The 17,971-nt window shown below is 33.0% G+C and overlaps 1 protein-coding gene across 1 annotated transcript in view; it reads right to left on the bottom strand.

Moving 5' to 3' along the window:
* Positions 1-3,388: 3,388 nt before the first annotated feature.
* The window catches only part of LOC135223847 (protein Hook homolog 3-like), a gene marked incomplete in the record, with an annotated part of 163,036 nt that continues 148,453 nt past the window's right edge, over positions 3,389-17,971 (bottom strand). The window contains 7 exon segments of the mRNA XM_064262731.1: positions 3,389-4,883; positions 9,781-9,845; positions 13,399-13,461; positions 14,377-14,501; positions 14,932-15,003; positions 15,213-15,418; positions 15,621-15,802. Of these exon segments, the coding sequence (XP_064118801.1) occupies positions 9,827-9,845; positions 13,399-13,461; positions 14,377-14,501; positions 14,932-15,003; positions 15,213-15,418; positions 15,621-15,802 (667 nt within the window).

The following is a 17,971-nucleotide window of genomic DNA, read 5'->3' as shown; positions in this document are numbered from 1 at the left end:
AAGGTCTGTAAGGTAAGGTAAGGCACCTCAGCCACAACCAATGGCAACCATAACGTACACACACCATCTACCTACAGATTCCAACAATGTAAAACTATCCCAGAGTCAACAGTGTTAGACAGGAAATCACTACTTGATAACTTTACCTTTGTATCTCACACATGTTCAAAACAAACTATTACTCAAAAAAGGGGAAAGGACAAAGGCAAGGCAAACGCAGGTTTCGACATGATTGTAGTGTGTGTTCTGCTATCCTCTTGCAGGTCGATCACACCCAGATTCAAGACAGACAATGATTTATGGGAAAAAAAGTTTTTTTTTAACACCCCTCGGGTCGTGCTCGACCCAGCAAACCTATCCAGGGTTAGACTAAATAATGGGTAAAGTAAACAATTAAGGGAATAAAGCTTTGCACCTCATAAACCGTGTACTCGTGTGCTGCCCGTAACTGTGTTTGTGGAGTGAGCACTTAGGAACCAGGAACCGCAACGTACTTCAAGTGGAACTTGGAGTGAATTAAGACCAAAATTTGTATAATTAGAATCAAATAAGCACTGTGGAGTTTCAGTTGTAATGGCAGTAAGGATTAAACCACCAATTACAAAGTAAAATTGATTTTCAGTTTAAACCATGACCCCAGGAATAATTAGTTTCACACTTTCACTAATATAGGCAACAAAATGTTTTTTCATTGTGCTGATTACAACTGCAATCTTGAGTAAGATAAATAAACGTTACATATATACGCTAACATTGTTCATATGAGTGCTGGGAAGGCTGGGAAATATGGTGGCTTCGCTGTGCTTACGAATGACACCTCACGTGGTTGCCACCATATTGGATTTCAAAACTGCCTTGAAAACATATTTTACGATGACCTCACATGCTTATTTTAGTTCGTATGGCGCTTTCATATATCACATTATGTTGACGAAACTTCAATCTTTTGAATGGTATGCTTAGAGTTGTAATTGTATTCTTGTTTCACCAATTAAATATCGAGTGAATAAGACCCGGCCAGCGTGATGATGGTGGATCGTCCGTGATTGTTTACCCTACCTAAATAAAAATTATCTAAAAAAAATATTGAAACGACAAAGAAACCCATAAAAATGGCACATTATAAATAAGAAAACCGATAAAAAGGGTGAATTATGAATAAGAAAACAGATGAAAAGGAAAAATTACGAATATGCATACCCTACTTCAAACAGACGGGACGAACCTTTGACATCTTTGTTTACTTCCGAGTCTGACACGATGTAATGAGCATCTATAACTCTTCCTCTCTCTCATTTGACTAATTTGCCCAACGTTTTAATGATCTAAACTAATTGATAATTTACCACAACGGTCTATATTAACCTTAAAAAGGATAAATTTCCTATAATAGTGTTATGCTATAAATCTAAATGTTAATAATAACATACAAGGGTGTCCATAAAGTCCCAGTACCTAAGTTATTTATTGCTTGTCATGGTACTGGGGCTTTATGGACACTATAAAAATGTCACCAAACACTGCTTATAAAAATTTCCATTCAACATCTTTAAAACTCTTGAGGGTGTTTTAGCGAGAGGTTTTGGTTAAAATATTGCCTTGGGATGATATAAGTACGTAAATTTCTGAGGTGGAAAGAAAAATAATGAAAATAGTAGCAATAAAAAATAAAAAAACCTGCTTGTAAGAAATCGATATTCCAAAAAGGTACTATGTATTTTCCTAGACTATTTAATGGTTTAAGCATTCTTTTGTAAAAGTTTATTCTTTAACGAATGCACAAGGATATTAACTCGTAAATCTTGTTGTATATAGAGGTTACACTTAAGATGCCAATTTTGAAGAAGGAATATGTAAAAATTTAAAGCCACAGAATTTTATGCTGAGTGTAGTACAATGCAGAGCAAAATTTCTACACCACAACAAAATCTGCTGACTCAAAAGAGCTTCCAGCCTTCTATAAAGTGGTTATGGATTATATCTAATGAGACAGTTTACTGTCTATGTGGGTACATTAATGCTCCATATCGTGTTTTCAACTAGTACAAATTAGGCAGAACATATTGAGAAGTAGAAAATGCATTTATGTTGATATATATATATATAATAGATATATATATATATATATATGATATATAGATATATATATAGTATATATATACATATTATATATATTATATATATATATTTTAACATATATATATCAAATATATTATAATATATGTATATCTATATATATATATAATATATATTATATATTTACAACCAGGGCATTTTAGTTTCTTGACTACATACTGTACTAACCGTAATTAATTTTGTTGTATGAAAGATGCATATTTTCAGTTATTATGTATTACAAACATACTGTTTACTTACCATGTTGGTGCTCGTTCCTTGTGGTATAGTGGATCCAATAAATGAGGTGCAGCGGCAAAGAATTCTCATATCATGTACTCTTCACCTCCACATCATCAGCCCTTGTAAAACTGTTCTTATTTTTATTTTTACCTTACCTCACTGTCCAATTGATAATACAGATTGGGCCACTTTCTTGGGCTTCCAAATCCAGGAACTTTTACTATCTGTCTGTTATATTTATATAACACTTGTTTTCTTTGCTTTATAATTATGTTCATTTAATGGCACTTCTAATTTGTAGATCCTTTCATATTGCTGTATTAAAAACATTGTTTAGGCACTGTCCCACCTGTATTATTCTCTAAATGGTACCTCGAAGTGATACATGACATCTATGTAAATGAATGAAATCACCTATAGCTGAGCTTTCTCAAAGAGAGCTTAGCACCATGTGTACACTGAAACAACCCAAGTGACAACTATAATCTAGAACACTTTACCTAGAGCAAATCTAGATAGAATGTCCAATGTACACAGCCTATTATATTTTTTTGGTAATAGGAAATTGTTAACAATTAGTGTAGTATTTTGAAATGTTGTTATATATAGTTTCTTTTTAACTCTCAGTCTTTTCTTGTCTTTGCAGACAATCACATAATTAAGAAACAAGTCTGTATACAGGAAAGTTTTACTTTCCTTATTTTTTCATGACATTTTATGGGCTTCAGAAAATCATGTCACATGTCTGTTTGTCATCACAAACTGACAGCAAAATCTACCATACAAATTATTACAATACATGAATATATTGTGTATTTACAAAATTTGGAGGTAAATGCACAATAACCCCAATAAAAAAAGCTGTTGGTATAATTCTGAAGCAAAGTAGGAATATACCCATTGCTCTGCAATAAATTTTGGTATCGATACCATTTACCGAAAGGCTGCTCAAAAGTCTCAGTGGGAATCAATTAAGAAACCTGAAGATTCAATGTGTATCACAAATCTGTCAAGGATAAGGCAAAACAGCTTGGTATTTTAAATACTTTATTTCAAGAAATGCTATCATATAAAACTTTACCCTCTTCATAACGATAAAACTACAGCTAGCAAGGCAAAATCATCTCTCAATATTCACTCTCCTTTAAGTCAAGAGAAAATTTCCTGACAGAATCTAAAAACAATACAAAACCAGTCTTGAATGAGCAAGTGTATACTGTATATGGGTCTTCATACAAAATTTAACAATAAAAAAAGGAAGCAATTATACCTGACAACTTAGATTTTTATCACTGGATATTTGGAATTCACTGCCTTTAAATAGGGATACTGTAATTGGTTTTAACCTTAGCCATTTCAAACTAGCAGCTATCACTCGCAAAAAATTCTTTTTTTGAGTGATGCTTTACAATGCATAACAGCTGATACTTTCTTTTATTTATTTGTCATGTTTATTGCTCTAAAACATATACAGTACCAATTTTGTTTCTTTTATGAATAACGATCAACCTTTCGCCATCATTTTAAAAAATCAGATACATACTTATATATTTCCATACCATTAAAATTCTGCGCAAAATCTAGGTTCCATAAAAATCTTTAATCTTGCATAAATGCTAAATAAAATACTTTAATTTTATAAAATCAAAAGATCAATTGTAAACACAAGTTTTGTCAACCTCTGGAATTGCTTTTTCAGTCAAGGGAACATGAGACTGAAGTAAAAACTTACAATTGGCACCTAAAAATTTAAATATATTGCAAATCATTTCTTATCATTTCAAAGATTGCCAAATAAGAATAACCTAAAAGGAGTTTTAATAAGTTCTTTAATCTCTATAGTATACAGCATTTCATACTGAATAATCAAAACAACAAAGAAAAACTGCATAGCTTTCCTATGTGATATGCAAGATGATATGCCAGTCAATAAAAATATTTTAAAGCTATAAAAAGAAAGTGCTTCCAATACATAAAAAATGTGAAACCTTGTGCCTCCCTTAACTATGTTACTCCTGTTTTGGTGATAGTACTACCAATTACCTTAAAATGGGTGTAAAGTTCCAGATTTCAGCCAGATACTCCTGTTATTCTAAAGAAAGAATCTATGAGATATTTTAGTGCAGTAAGTCCTGTACTGTGTACTCTGGTTAAAATAATGCATAAAATCATAAACCACCTTAAAATACCTATGGAGAGCAATTCATTATAAAGATACCATTTCCAGACATTTTTAGCAACAATTAGTAACCCTTGAGAGTACATATAATAACCGAGTAAGTGTACCTTTCTCCACGTATGATCACAAAAGGACAGGAAGGAGGAGGTGGGGGAGAGGAGGGGGGGAGGGGGAGGGAGGGGGTTAGGGAATAAATCCTTCGATTTTTAACTTACAATCTCTGAACCGTAACTCCAAATATCAAATATAACTTCAAATGGTTTTACTATTTTTTTCAGGCCTATGAAAGACATCATGAAGTCAGCTGATTCTCATGTCATCATACTGATTGCTGGACGGAGTGTGCCTGGAGATGTACAAAGAAAATTAGAACATGCTGTGAAGCGCCAATCTTTACATAAACAAAATTCCTTAATGTACAAAATGATGACTGTATGTCCACTGAGAAATATTGGGTGATATATTCATATAATGCATCTTCCATTTATAACTATTATAGGTGCTTGTACAGTACTTCATAATTTAGTAATCATATGGTTTTTTCTTTTAAACAAGATACAAATTTTTGTCCAGATTTTTCATCAAAAAGCATGTATGCTAAAGCCACACCTACCCAGTTGCACTAAAGAAAGCTGGCAAAGCACAGTAAAAGAATATTAGTACTAACTAGAAAAGAGCAAGGAATTAACAGCATTAGTAGCTGTCAGCGTAACATTCTTCTCAGCTGACCACCAAATGAAGTGCACTTGTTCTCCTGTATTCTAGAATCAATTTTGAAGCTGAAGTACAGTCCGTTTGACAGAAGAGAAAACCCCACAAGGACAGATAGAAAATATTGGGCACTCAAGACAGAAAGATAGCAATGCAAAAGGATTTATGCTAAATTCAAGAAAAAAGAGAAAGTGCTGCAAGAAGGGATCAAAATTTCTGCAAAGAAAACCACCAGTAATGCTTACACTGTTTCATGTATCATACACTGCAGGCACTGGCCCCCTACAGGGTGAAGAAGATTAAAGTATGTAGCTGATTACGGCAAAATGAGTTTGAAATAAACGGCTTGCATTGCATTTCTTTGATGCTATCTCAGCATTCAACATTCCTGTACTGTGTAACTTATAAAACACAACATACAGTACAGTGTATGCATTTGATTGCATGTAGGATCCCTGGGTAAACAATAAATTCTTACTGCTTCAATTAAGTACATAGTTTTAACAAGACCAACAAGTTAAAATACTCATCTCTCATAAAGCTGGCTAAAATTGTTGGTTTTTAAAATTTCATCCAATTACCTGCAGTTCTTTAAAGTGTAATATACTAACTGGATAAATTGCAAATGATAATTCTGTCCAAATATCCTTAACTGGTTTACTTCCAAATTTGATATTCAGTGTTGGATGAAGTTTGGAAATTGCATCAAATTTCTACAAATATAATATTTTGAAACAAAAAAGTAGTGCACTATTTAAGCAAAGACTTGTGAATGTATGAAGCAAATATCAGAGCCTTAATTTAAGTTTACCTTTCAAACTGTTCTTGAATTCTATGTTTCTTATTTTTGGACAAGTCTGTATCTATTTTAAACATTTTTTGAGTAATGGATGAGTACTGTATAATGTTTGGGTATGCATATTATTTTGAATGTTTATCATATTTAGCACAAACAATGCTACTTTTTCAGATAATATAATTACAAGACAAATTGTAAAAAAGAAAAAACTGAAAATCAAGACCAAACTACTTTTCTTCTGTTTATTTTCATTTTTGTTAACAAAAAAATAATATTGTTTTGTATGAATGTAGTACTAAATTTCTAACTTATTTTTTCTAGACTAATGATATAAGCATCAATAAAAACCCAAATGACCACACAGTGTTTCATATGAGTATGTAGCTTCCTCGCAATTGAAAATAAATTTCATTGTCATGCATACCTTCAACAAAGAAGTAACTTGTTCCTTCATTTATTAATCATCATATATCACTCATTAACAATGAGTACAGGTCTGAAATGCAACATTTTTCAAATGATGATCATTTTGCTCCACAGCAAGAGTTGCCAGCTCTGAAATACCTGGTAGAACAAAATTTCTGGAAAATTTATGTACTTCTCATGAACCTTGGATGCAACTGCAAGTTTTTGGGAAGTGCAAGTGGCACTCCAAGGAAAAAGTGAAAAAAGAAAATTTGCAGGATAGATGGAAGAGTCAAGAGAAAGGGTTACCGGTAAGTCTAGCTCTGTAAAGGGAAAAACTGGCGAGGATGATTAACACTCAGGTTTTAGAGACTTATTACTTTACAGCTTAAAAAGATATAAAACTTTTGTCTTGACATACAGCACCACGTCAGGGTTTGATTAAATTAAAACACAGAAAAGATGAAAGACTCTGAGTTAATATTACAGTATTTCTGTGGCTTTAGCACTAATGCTTGTTTAATTTCAGACTTTAGGTACTTTTCACAGGAATGTTCTAAAAAATACCGTCAAAAGTAACATTTTAAACATCGTACATTTGTAAAACCTTTCTAAAGACAAAATTGAATTTGGAAGTAGATTCTACTGTGCAAAGTAAACTAGATGAAGCAGACACATGCCATATGCCAAATAGCTACCTCTTCAAAACTTTTAAAGTAATTAGTATCAAAATATTCATCTCATTCAAAGGAAAATTTACTTATTTGTAATAATAAACCATATTTGCCTTTACACAAGATTCACCTCAACCTTGGGGAGTACTATTCATTTAAAAACAAAATTAACTTCTTTTTCCTTCATTTTTACAGACACTTCCACTACAATATATATTGCTTTGAAGCTTCTTTTTTATCAGTACCTAAATGAGAATAGAATAAACATATTTTTTTGCCATATTAAGAACTCTGTTAGAAGTCCATACAAATATATGAACCATAGCCTGATGTTAGGTTACATAATCTAGCCTAGGTTCTGTGCATAAGTTTAAATATCTTACATACACATTTTGTTAATCTGTACTTCACTTACAATGCAACATCCTGAAGTTATGCTATATTTAATCTTTAAAAAATGCATACATGAGTAGTATGTATAGTGTCTTTATAATCTAACTTTGGCTTTAAGAGACCACAGTTCGTTTGCAATTATGTCAGAGGGATTTGTTGCTCGTTACCAAAACTAGTTGCTCACAGCCTGTAAGATAAATTTGGTCACTTGATCCTCACCTTTTGAGGCACACCTTGAATTTCACTTTGTATTTTTTTTTTTTTTTGAAGGGGGGATAGGGAAGGCATGTCTTTTATGATGGCAAATGTGGTTTATATAATTTATAACTGTGAAACTTACAGCAATTTTTATCGGTGCATTATATGGCATATCCCCCTGTGATTATGAAACATTTAACATTAGTAGCGTTATTATTACAGTGAAAGCTGGTTTGAACGACTAGAATTTAAACAACAAATGTATCACTGAAAGTCTGTAGTAGATATGGTTCTTGAACATTTCTTAGCCATTTTCAAACATATTCTCTAAAACATTAGTTCAATTTTGCATTGACTGATCTGTTAGTTAATAATTGTGCATTAATGTCAAAAATAAGGGCATGATGATCACCATATAATAATCAGAAAACAGTGAAACACTTCATATATATTCAATAATGACATACTCTCAATGATACTCTGGAAATCAAAACTGTATCCTGAATAAAGTTTTATAAGTAATATATCAATTCTTGGTACTAATCTTTCATGGTCAATTTCATATCTCTATTTTTTCACCAGTGGAGAAGTATAGTACATACAGCACTCTAGTTAAAAGACCATTATTATGATCATTGCATACACACTACCTGCACTCTGCAGATCTTTATTATATTTTTTATCCACTGCCAGAACATCTAATATAAAGTGCAAATCCCATTCTCTCAACTACACATCACAAGACCCGTAAAATCATTACAGTATTCTATAAAGATGTGGCATGCGACTACTACTACTTGTGCACTTCTGAATGATGTCTCCTGGCAAAGAGAAAAAAGCTGCTGCACTTTTGATAAAAAAAAATGAACAAATAATAATAACAAAACCTTGAATTTGCAAAAGCCCACTAGTTTACACAGTACTATCAAATATGTGAATGAGTAATATACATCCGCATGTATGTTAGTAACCTACAAACTCTTCTACTCACTTGTAATTGTACAGAATAATACTGCAAACAAATATTGTCCTCTACATTATCTGAATTTACCAAAGTTCACAAAAAAAAAGATTAGTGATGGGAAATAATTTTCAAAATACTATCTCTCATCCCTAACAATTTGAACACTGAAAGGATAACATAAAGTAGAGACAAGACATAAGTTCATGGAAAATTTAGTCCTTATCAATGACAGGTCTCGTCACTTTGTAAACATTAAGTCAAGATTAAGTTTCAGAGAAACCTACACATTTTGCTGTTCAACAGCCAACAGTTACATATTTCTGGTTTAAAATGGGGGTTTTACAAAAAAAAAAACAAAAAAAAAACAAAGGGGAGGAAGGATTTGATGCTCAAGGTACTGTGCTGTCAATTTATAACTTTCTCAGGCAAGAACTAATAATGCTTAACACAATTTATGTATGGCATTATCTGCAGTGATAATTGTTGTTAAAGAATTGTGGAAGTAAATATGTGCATAAACATGTGCCACCCTAAAAACAGCTACTTTTGGAGCACAGAAATCATCTACTTTCTTCTGTTTTATTCACAGAATTACAAGCATTCTGTTTTCTCCTTTGAGTAGCTACCGGTCTTCTCACTAAAGGTGGGAAACCAAGTGGAATGGTGACAAAATGAACACGGCTGTGATAGTATGCATCTATAACCCTCAAATGTGTATTAAAAAAGTAAATGCCTGTTCATTCTCCATATTAAAAGGAAATTACACAATGTTGATTAATAAAAATTCAACAAAAAGAAAACAATATTTAAACTACTACTGCCCATAAAAAAAGTACTGTACGTATAAGGTGATAAATGAAGGTTCAAGAAAAAATTCTGGCATTTCGTCACAATACACAAGTTTTAATTATCCTTTTGACTAATCCAGTATTCATCAACTTTCCTATTGCAACACGAGACAAAATACATTACAGAACTTGGTTTCTGTATGGCAAGGTACAAATGAAAAGAGCAAACATATCTGGGTGCTACATATTGAGACACTTAAGAGAAAAAAATACCAACTGTACAGGCAAGTCGGTAATGCCAATTTACTAACCATGCACAGGGATGGGGGGGTCTCGAGAACCAAACAATCGGCGCCGTTAATAGTCATAAAATTCACTGAAATGCACATACAGAAATAGGTTACTATCAAATGAAACATGGGTATTTTTATTCTTGGCATTCTTTTAAGATGTACACATTGCATTTATTGAGTCATCTGGATATAAGAAAAACTCTTTCAATACATTCCATGCATAATCAACAAACTGACCATAATGAGGATGAGAAGATGAAAAATTAAAAATGAGTTTGTTACTTATAAACTATTAAAAAGCCACACTAAACTGTTCACTCCTGAATGAATCACAGTAGTACATATTACACAAACATTTCAAAACATGCACTACATAATTACTAATCAAACTTATCAGCAAGTAATCATGGAGATGGAACTCTTGTGCTTTCTACCAGATACTGAATAACATTTCTATATGTTCCTAGTATGTCCATTTTCAGTACTGACTGTAAAAGCTATTAGGGCACGATTAAGATTAGTCTACTACTTCCCTAACACAGTACATACTTACCTTACATGAATATCTAAAATTGTGAAAACACAAGCACTCTCCTACTTTTTTTTCTTTACCCTAAAAATACTATGTATTATACTGAAGTACATAGAGATTTTATTCTCATTTACAAACAATGAGTGAAGGAAAGGAGTTTGTTAAAAGAATTACTTGATATATTTTATTCATAAAAAAATTATCCTAACAGCAACAACCAGTTCAACAGGAAGTTCTTTGTCCATAAAATATACATAATTACTCAACAAATTATACTGTTAGATTAAGTTGAGTACATGAGCGCATTAGTTTCACTTAATGAGCACCCTTTAGACATTTTATAATGATCATAAATCTCAACTTTACAAACAATTAAACCACTCTCCGCTGGTATGAGTTAAAATTTACAACAGATTATCAAAAGATATAAAACAAACTTAACATTTTACAGTCCACAAAAGTAAGAACTTTTGAATCCACTACAGTATATGTTTTCTCCTTGCAACATCACACACAAAAACTTAATGATTTGTGAAGTACAAGCTTCAATGATGTTAATCTTACTCAGCTTTAGATATACACGTACTAGTACTTAGGTAGTCAAATTTCTGAATCAAGTGAATCTTTACCTTCTTGTACATGACCTGAAGCCTTTAAGTGGTATGAATGGATACAAAAATAGAACATTCCCTGTGGAAGAACTGTAATTGAATTTCATTTTATTTTTAGCTAGTTTGTTTAGTTTTGGTCCAACATTTTGCAATATAATATAAATATCAAAATACAACAATAACTTTATTTTATTCTGTCTTTGAGTATATAAGTACCTATAATAAAGTATTAATATAGTAGTTTGAAAAGCCCACTATAGACATTAATTTAAATTTCACTATCATAAACAAAATATCCCATTATGTAGCTGTCGCAATGCATGAATAAACTTAAAAATCTCATACAATTCCAAATTTCACTAAACTGAGCAAGATTTTATATCACCATTTAAAATTTTATGGGAGCTTCTTTTACAATTGCATTATCTATATTAATAAAACTAATTTTTAATGCTATTCAACTGCCGTCTAGATGCTGACATGCTTAAGTAATATACCACAACTGAAATTTTGCAATAAACATGGAAATTAATCACTTAACAATATAAAAACATTAACAAGATTGCTAAGGCACTCGGGTTTTAATTCTTCCTCTGCCCAAGAGTATAAACAATTCTCATTTGAATCTGACATCGTGTGTCAAGACTCATAAGGATTTACAAAGGGATCAGTTTTCAACTGGTTTTGACACTGCACTAACCCTCTTCTGGAGCAGGGATTCACTAATTGTCATCCTAACTTTAGAAAAATTAATTCCCACACAAAATTTAAGTTCTCTCTAAAACTATCACAGTTCATACATAAAAGCCTATTCGTTTACTGTAACCATTAAACTTAAATAAAACAAACTGAAGCTAAAGAGCTACTATAGTTGGTGGAATGATAAAATAAAAATGTGAACCTGCCCTCACTGTGGAAAAACCCTAAGTCACCTCCAGGAGCACTTTTTTCTCAACAATCTACTGATTTATGCAAACAAAAGAAGGGCATTCGAAGTAAATGTACTAAGTTACCATATATAATGAAGCTGTTTCAAAAAGTTGTTCCTTCCTTCGAAAAACTTGTTTATTTCACTTGTGTTTAATGACCAAATATTGATGGGGAAGAAAATTAACTTTTACGCTATTTATATGGCACTCGGGTCTGACTGAAGACCATTAAATCAGTACATAGTACTATTTCCAGTAACCTCTTTCAGATCAGCTTAGATTCAGTTCTGAACATTCTTTGTTGGTGTGTTTAGAAGACCACTGTATCTAATCAGTTTGTGTTAAATCAACTGTTTGCTCTATATTAATTACGGATCTTTAGTACCATAAGCGTCAAGATGGAATAAATAACCAAGTGACCGTTCCTGAACCATCTAAATTAGGTTCATTTTCAATAACTAATTAAGCAGTAACAACTAATCTTATGAAGTTTTCAATCCCAAGTTGGTGGATCTAACGTTATTAACAGATGAAGGCTGTACTAGGGGGTTCTACTCACAATGTGCCTTGAGTAAAGTCTCTTCTGGTCCACACTCGAAAATGTTTTACTAGCCTAGCCTATGTAACTTCCACTTTGCCTCATAAAAACTATCGAACTTTTTGTCTACTAACTTTACCAAATCAAAGTGGAATTATTAAAGTGCCATGAATGTTTCTATTTCCCTGAAATACACTTTCATGACTATTGTTTTCACAGCAGCGCTGGTTTTTCATTTAGATATAGCCTTGAATAGATAGTGTATCAACAGTGCCAACTCCTAACTACAAATATAATTCATTGCCAATAAAGAACACCAATATTTTAAACACAAGGAACTGAGCCATTTTGAGTTGAAATCCTAATTACACCAAGCTTGAACCAAACCTATAGTGCAGAGGACTGGACAAGTCCTCACATCATATTACTACCAGATGCAGTACTACTATCAAACACGAAGCAAGTTTAGTGGGAAAAAGAGAAAAAGGTTTCTTGAAAAATATCTACACATCATCAGTAACAATTTTCCTCTTTGAGTCAAACCAGGATTACACACTCACTTGTACTCCTTGGTAACAATATCATAAATAAATAAATTCTAATTGATCAGAAACTTAATAAAAAGGTTTTGAATGACATTCCTTTGCAGTCTCAATTCTTTCAAATTTGGGAAATTATCTTTACTGCTCATTTCTAAATGGTTAGAATACATATAAGATAATACTAATTTGGAAAAACCAAAAGTCCCACACGGTAAATATTACAAAATACGGAAATATCTAAGTAGTCATTACAAAAATTGAATGGAATGAAACCTTTAAAAAAAACTATATTTGTCATAACTTTATCATAAGTTTAAAGAACAGTCGTAAAAGTTTTACTGTAACGGTATTAAAACATGAGACTAGAACAAAGTGATTTTTAAAAAATCCATAAAAAATTTCCTTCTGTAAAGAAACTACTCTATGTATCAAGCAAGAAAACAGTTTCAATGTGTTAAATGCCAATGGGGAATAGTAACATTACTTTTTGGCAGGGTAGCTGCTATTCGTCCTCAAAGGAGTTACGCTTTCATGGTCCCCCGGCGCTCTATAAGACAGACCAACCAATTACGTAGTACAAAGAATTCTCTTACAGTGGTTGGTCTCAGCCAGAACAGACAGCGCTTGTTGGCACGGTGACAGAATATAAAGGAATCACAACAGGAGGGCTCTATCTCCTGTCCTTTAATAATGAACTCAGCTCGCTATGTCTCACTCAAACAGATGTTGCAACATTACTTTATACAAGAGCCTGTAGTCATTTCAATTCAAAACCAAGGCAATGTAACATAAAAATATGTTCTGACCACAAGAGAATTTGACATACTGAGGATTAATGTGTTCATAAAAACTAAAAATGCATTTTGCAGGAGATAAATGTCATTTTCAAGCACAAAAAAGCAACTGAATGAAACGCTGTGCTAAGATGATAAAACAATTATCTTCTAAGTTTTAGAAAAAATTTAATTCCTCATAAATTCATTTGGTTTAAATGTTTACATCTCAAAAGCTTAAAAAATCGTTAGCTGGTTGAATTTATGTCTCCTGAAAATATTGTAGACCAAAACGCTTCCTAACAAGATCAAAGTCAGTCACATACATGATTAAATTTTCCTCAAAATAATTTGAGGTATATTCTACTAATTATTGTACGTTACTGCACCATCTGTGCATGAAAAATGAACAATCATAAATCTTTAAAAAATACATGAGGCACTCTTTGCATAAGCCTGCAATCTACCTATATCTAAATAGCCCTGTACTTCCGCACATAGCATAACTAATCCTAGTTACCTGTCTGCATGAAAATATAAAATTGTACTGATGTTTCAATAACAGCACTTCTACAAAATAAGGAAAAAATATACTTTTGTTAGTCCAAAACATGCAGTAGGCAGTATCAAAATGCTACAACTATACAGTAGGGTAGCAATATCTGACAAATGAAATAATTCAGTCAAACCTGTTGCCCATATTGCTCATGGGAACACGCCTAGTGGAAGCTTGTCGCTGTCGGGTGAGGAACGTTTGACCCTGATCCATCGTAGACAAACGCTGGCTAATCATTTGACGGTGCATCTGCATGCCCTGCGTTCAAAACTGCTTATTAGTAGAAATATGATGAACATAGTTCTACAAGTCATCAATAGAACTAATTATAAAGAACAACTGCTTATGACTTAAGGATAAGAGCACTTCATGCACATATCAATACAGTACAGACGCCATCCTTCTTACAAATGAGTTATGTTCCGGACAGCTGTTTGTAAGCTGGTTACTGTACTCTTCATACCTATTTTGTGTTTTATCTTAAAACACAAAACACTGCACATACAATACTGTATGTACAGAATATGCACAAAAAAAATTTGTTCTACAGTTGGCTAAGGGGAGAACTTTGAACTCAATTTTAATTTGCGATCCCATTTGTTTGTATGTACTATCTCTGAATGTTTGTAAGTAGGGTGGTGTCCATTTATAAATACGTACACAAAACTAAAACTTGGAGAAAACTTACAAAATTATAGAAGGCAGTTGTGATAAGTTTTTCCTCCATATCACGAATCATCTTGGTTTTTTCTGACTCCCTCTGTAGAAGAAGATTTTTATATAAGACCTTTCTTTTTTATTTTCCATTTTACAAGAGTATTTTTATGAAATCAACATTGTAAAAATGATTATGATGCAGGGTTAATCTTCCTCCTTGGTATTACTGTAGTTGTAAACAAAGTCAAATTACCCAGAACATGATTCTGTCTCAAGACCACAAACAGTAACAACCAGCAACAAATCACCTACCTCCATGTTCTCAATCATTCGCTCCTTCTCGTGGATAGTTGACCGCAAGTTGGACACATCCGGAACCAGAGCTGGATTGTGCTTGGGATCAAGGGTCTTAATAACAGACTTGGCCTTCCCTAAGTACTTCTTGTACCGCTCTTCCATGGCTCCCATTTCACTCTCTTTCTTTGAAAGGCTCTCTTCCAAAGCCATGACCTTTTCACCTGTGGAAAAAAATAAAAAAGGTGTTCCTCATTGACTTCTGTGTCATAGCGCTGAATAAAATAACATATAAACCTACACTACCTATACTATAGAGATGAATATGTAAATACTAGCATTGTAAAATCTCTCATATATAGCATTCTTGGCACACGTTTTGTTCATCACATTTAGAAAACATTTTTTATGGAATCTGAAATATACTTTGTTCCTGCAATTTTTTCTCAAGATCTGCTATTCTCCTGGCTTCGGCACTTGTGGATCTGGTTGGGGAACCTTCAAAAGCCTTTGAGGCAGCAGCCATTGCCATTGGCCCTGCAACCGCCACGGCAGCCTTTGCTTCCTCGACTTCACTTTCCAGTTCCATGATACGATGATTCAGTTGTCTGTTAACGGAAAATGGATGAGATATACTATTTAAAGGATTGAATTATTCAAATATTATCCAATGGAAATCTGCCACCTTCCTGTGATTATAGTGGGTGCTTTTACTACAGCATCCTGTAATAAAATAGTTCGCAAACTTCAGAGTACGTTAATATGTAATTGTATACAAAATGTGAACCCACCAAAAGTTCAGTGTATAACACAAAATTCAATTATAAGTCTGTTTGCATGGAAAAGCATTAACTTATAAAACTTTGGGGGACTCTTAATCATACCTACAAACAAAATACTTTACAGCTTCAGAAGTATTCCTGTAGATTCTCACAAACGTATTTATAAAGAATGCAACCATAAAAAATATCTGAATTCAGAAAAAAAAATACAGGGGGACCACTGTACTGTTGCAAAAAATAACAAGCCAATTAACCTTCAAAATGCAGTAATACTTACTCCCAAATATAGAGTACAGTAATAATTCCTCCAACTACTATAGTTTTTTGTAAATTAGTTCCACTGCAGTTCATAAAACTGAACATGAATGTCACGCTAATCACAGAACTAAAAATACAACATTTTGCTCATGAGACTAGAAAGCATTCACCTTTTTCCCATTACGTTAAATTTCAACAAAGATGGGAATAAGGTGCAAAATTAGAGCCATCCATAGAAAAGGGTGCAGTAATTACTTTATATTTCTTCAATGCAGAAAAGGAATTTTTCCAATCACTATAAGTACAGTGGATTATCAAATAGCAAAACAGATCTGTTCACTTCTAAAACTAGTGTACATTACTTTTTATCTGTGGCTAAGTAATTGTTGTAACCACAGTTTGTCATTCTTCAAATATTTCTCAGCAACAGCACAAAGATTACTCCAGAATCAAATCTGCAGGAAAAACAACTTATGGAATATATTAATACAGTAGTTCCTCGGTGATTGTCACTTCAAATTCCCCTGTATGCTGTCCTGTGCACTTTATGCTTGAATTCCCTACTCGTTTAGCTCTTAAATTACATGCTTCCTTCCAATCTACTTTTCTGTGTATTTTCTCATCACTTCTCATCTCCTGCCAAACCATCTCAATCTTTCTCAACCTCTGAAAACTCAAGGCAACATTTCAGGCTGTTAACCACTTCTCTCTGCAATTTACTTTTTTGCAATAGAATTTTCCTAGTGCACTACAGCCATGAATCTTAGCTTTCTAAAATCCACTCTCCTTGCAACTCTTCCTGTCTATGTTGCTTTAAGCAGCACAGGCTTAATACATGCATTGTAACTTATCGATCTGTTTACTAATGGGGCGATTTTATATATACCTTTAGTCTCTACCAATCTCTTTCCACCTCATTCAGGATGCTGCTACTCTTCTTCTTTTTTTAATTACAGTTGTTTTAGTATGTGCTCCACAGACTAATTAGTGCAAGCCAAATGTACAAGAAGTGTTCTACCTCTTTTAATGCTTGCCAGGCCACCACAAAATCATTCCCCTCTTCCTCTCTCTTCTCAATTCACCCTTACTTTTATATTTTAAATTCCTTTGCATCTCTTGTGAATCCGTCTGTTACATTCAATATATGGAACAGGTATTGACTTTCCAATGTGCTTCCTCAATTTTCTGGGCCTTCCTTAGTCTTCATCCTATTCTTCTGCACATTTTCTCATCATTTCCTAGTCTCATAGCAAACCGCCTCAATCTTTGAAAAATCCACTCTACTTCTCAGCCCTGATAACCACTTCTCTTCACAACTTCCTCTTTTGTAACAGAATTTTCCGAGTGTACTTTTGCCATGAATCTTAGCTTTCTAAAATCTTACTTGTCCAAACTCTCCTCCATTTCACAAGGCCACTGTTCCGAACGTACCACTTTCTTCATCTCCTTTCCAGTCATGATAAGTTTTATTTTGATTTGATTGGTTTTCAACCATCTGTTCTTTATTCCTCTCCCATCTCCTAAACACTCCTCTTATTCTGCTGTTAACATTATTGTATATCATTAGTAACAGTTATAAATGATGTTCCCTTCATGCCATTCTTTGTTATTTTGTTCCCTAAAATAATAAACAAAAAACATCTCATTGCTGATTCTTGATGGTTAACAACATTTACTTTAAATTCTTCTGATATACCTGCCACTCTTCACTAAGACCTGGTACAAAGGTACAAAGGA

Source organism: Macrobrachium nipponense, chromosome 10 (assembly GCF_015104395.2).
Source record: "Macrobrachium nipponense isolate FS-2020 chromosome 10, ASM1510439v2, whole genome shotgun sequence".
Lineage (NCBI taxonomy): Eukaryota > Metazoa > Arthropoda > Malacostraca > Decapoda > Palaemonidae > Macrobrachium > Macrobrachium nipponense.
This window is presented reverse-complemented; position numbering and strand designations above follow the sequence as displayed.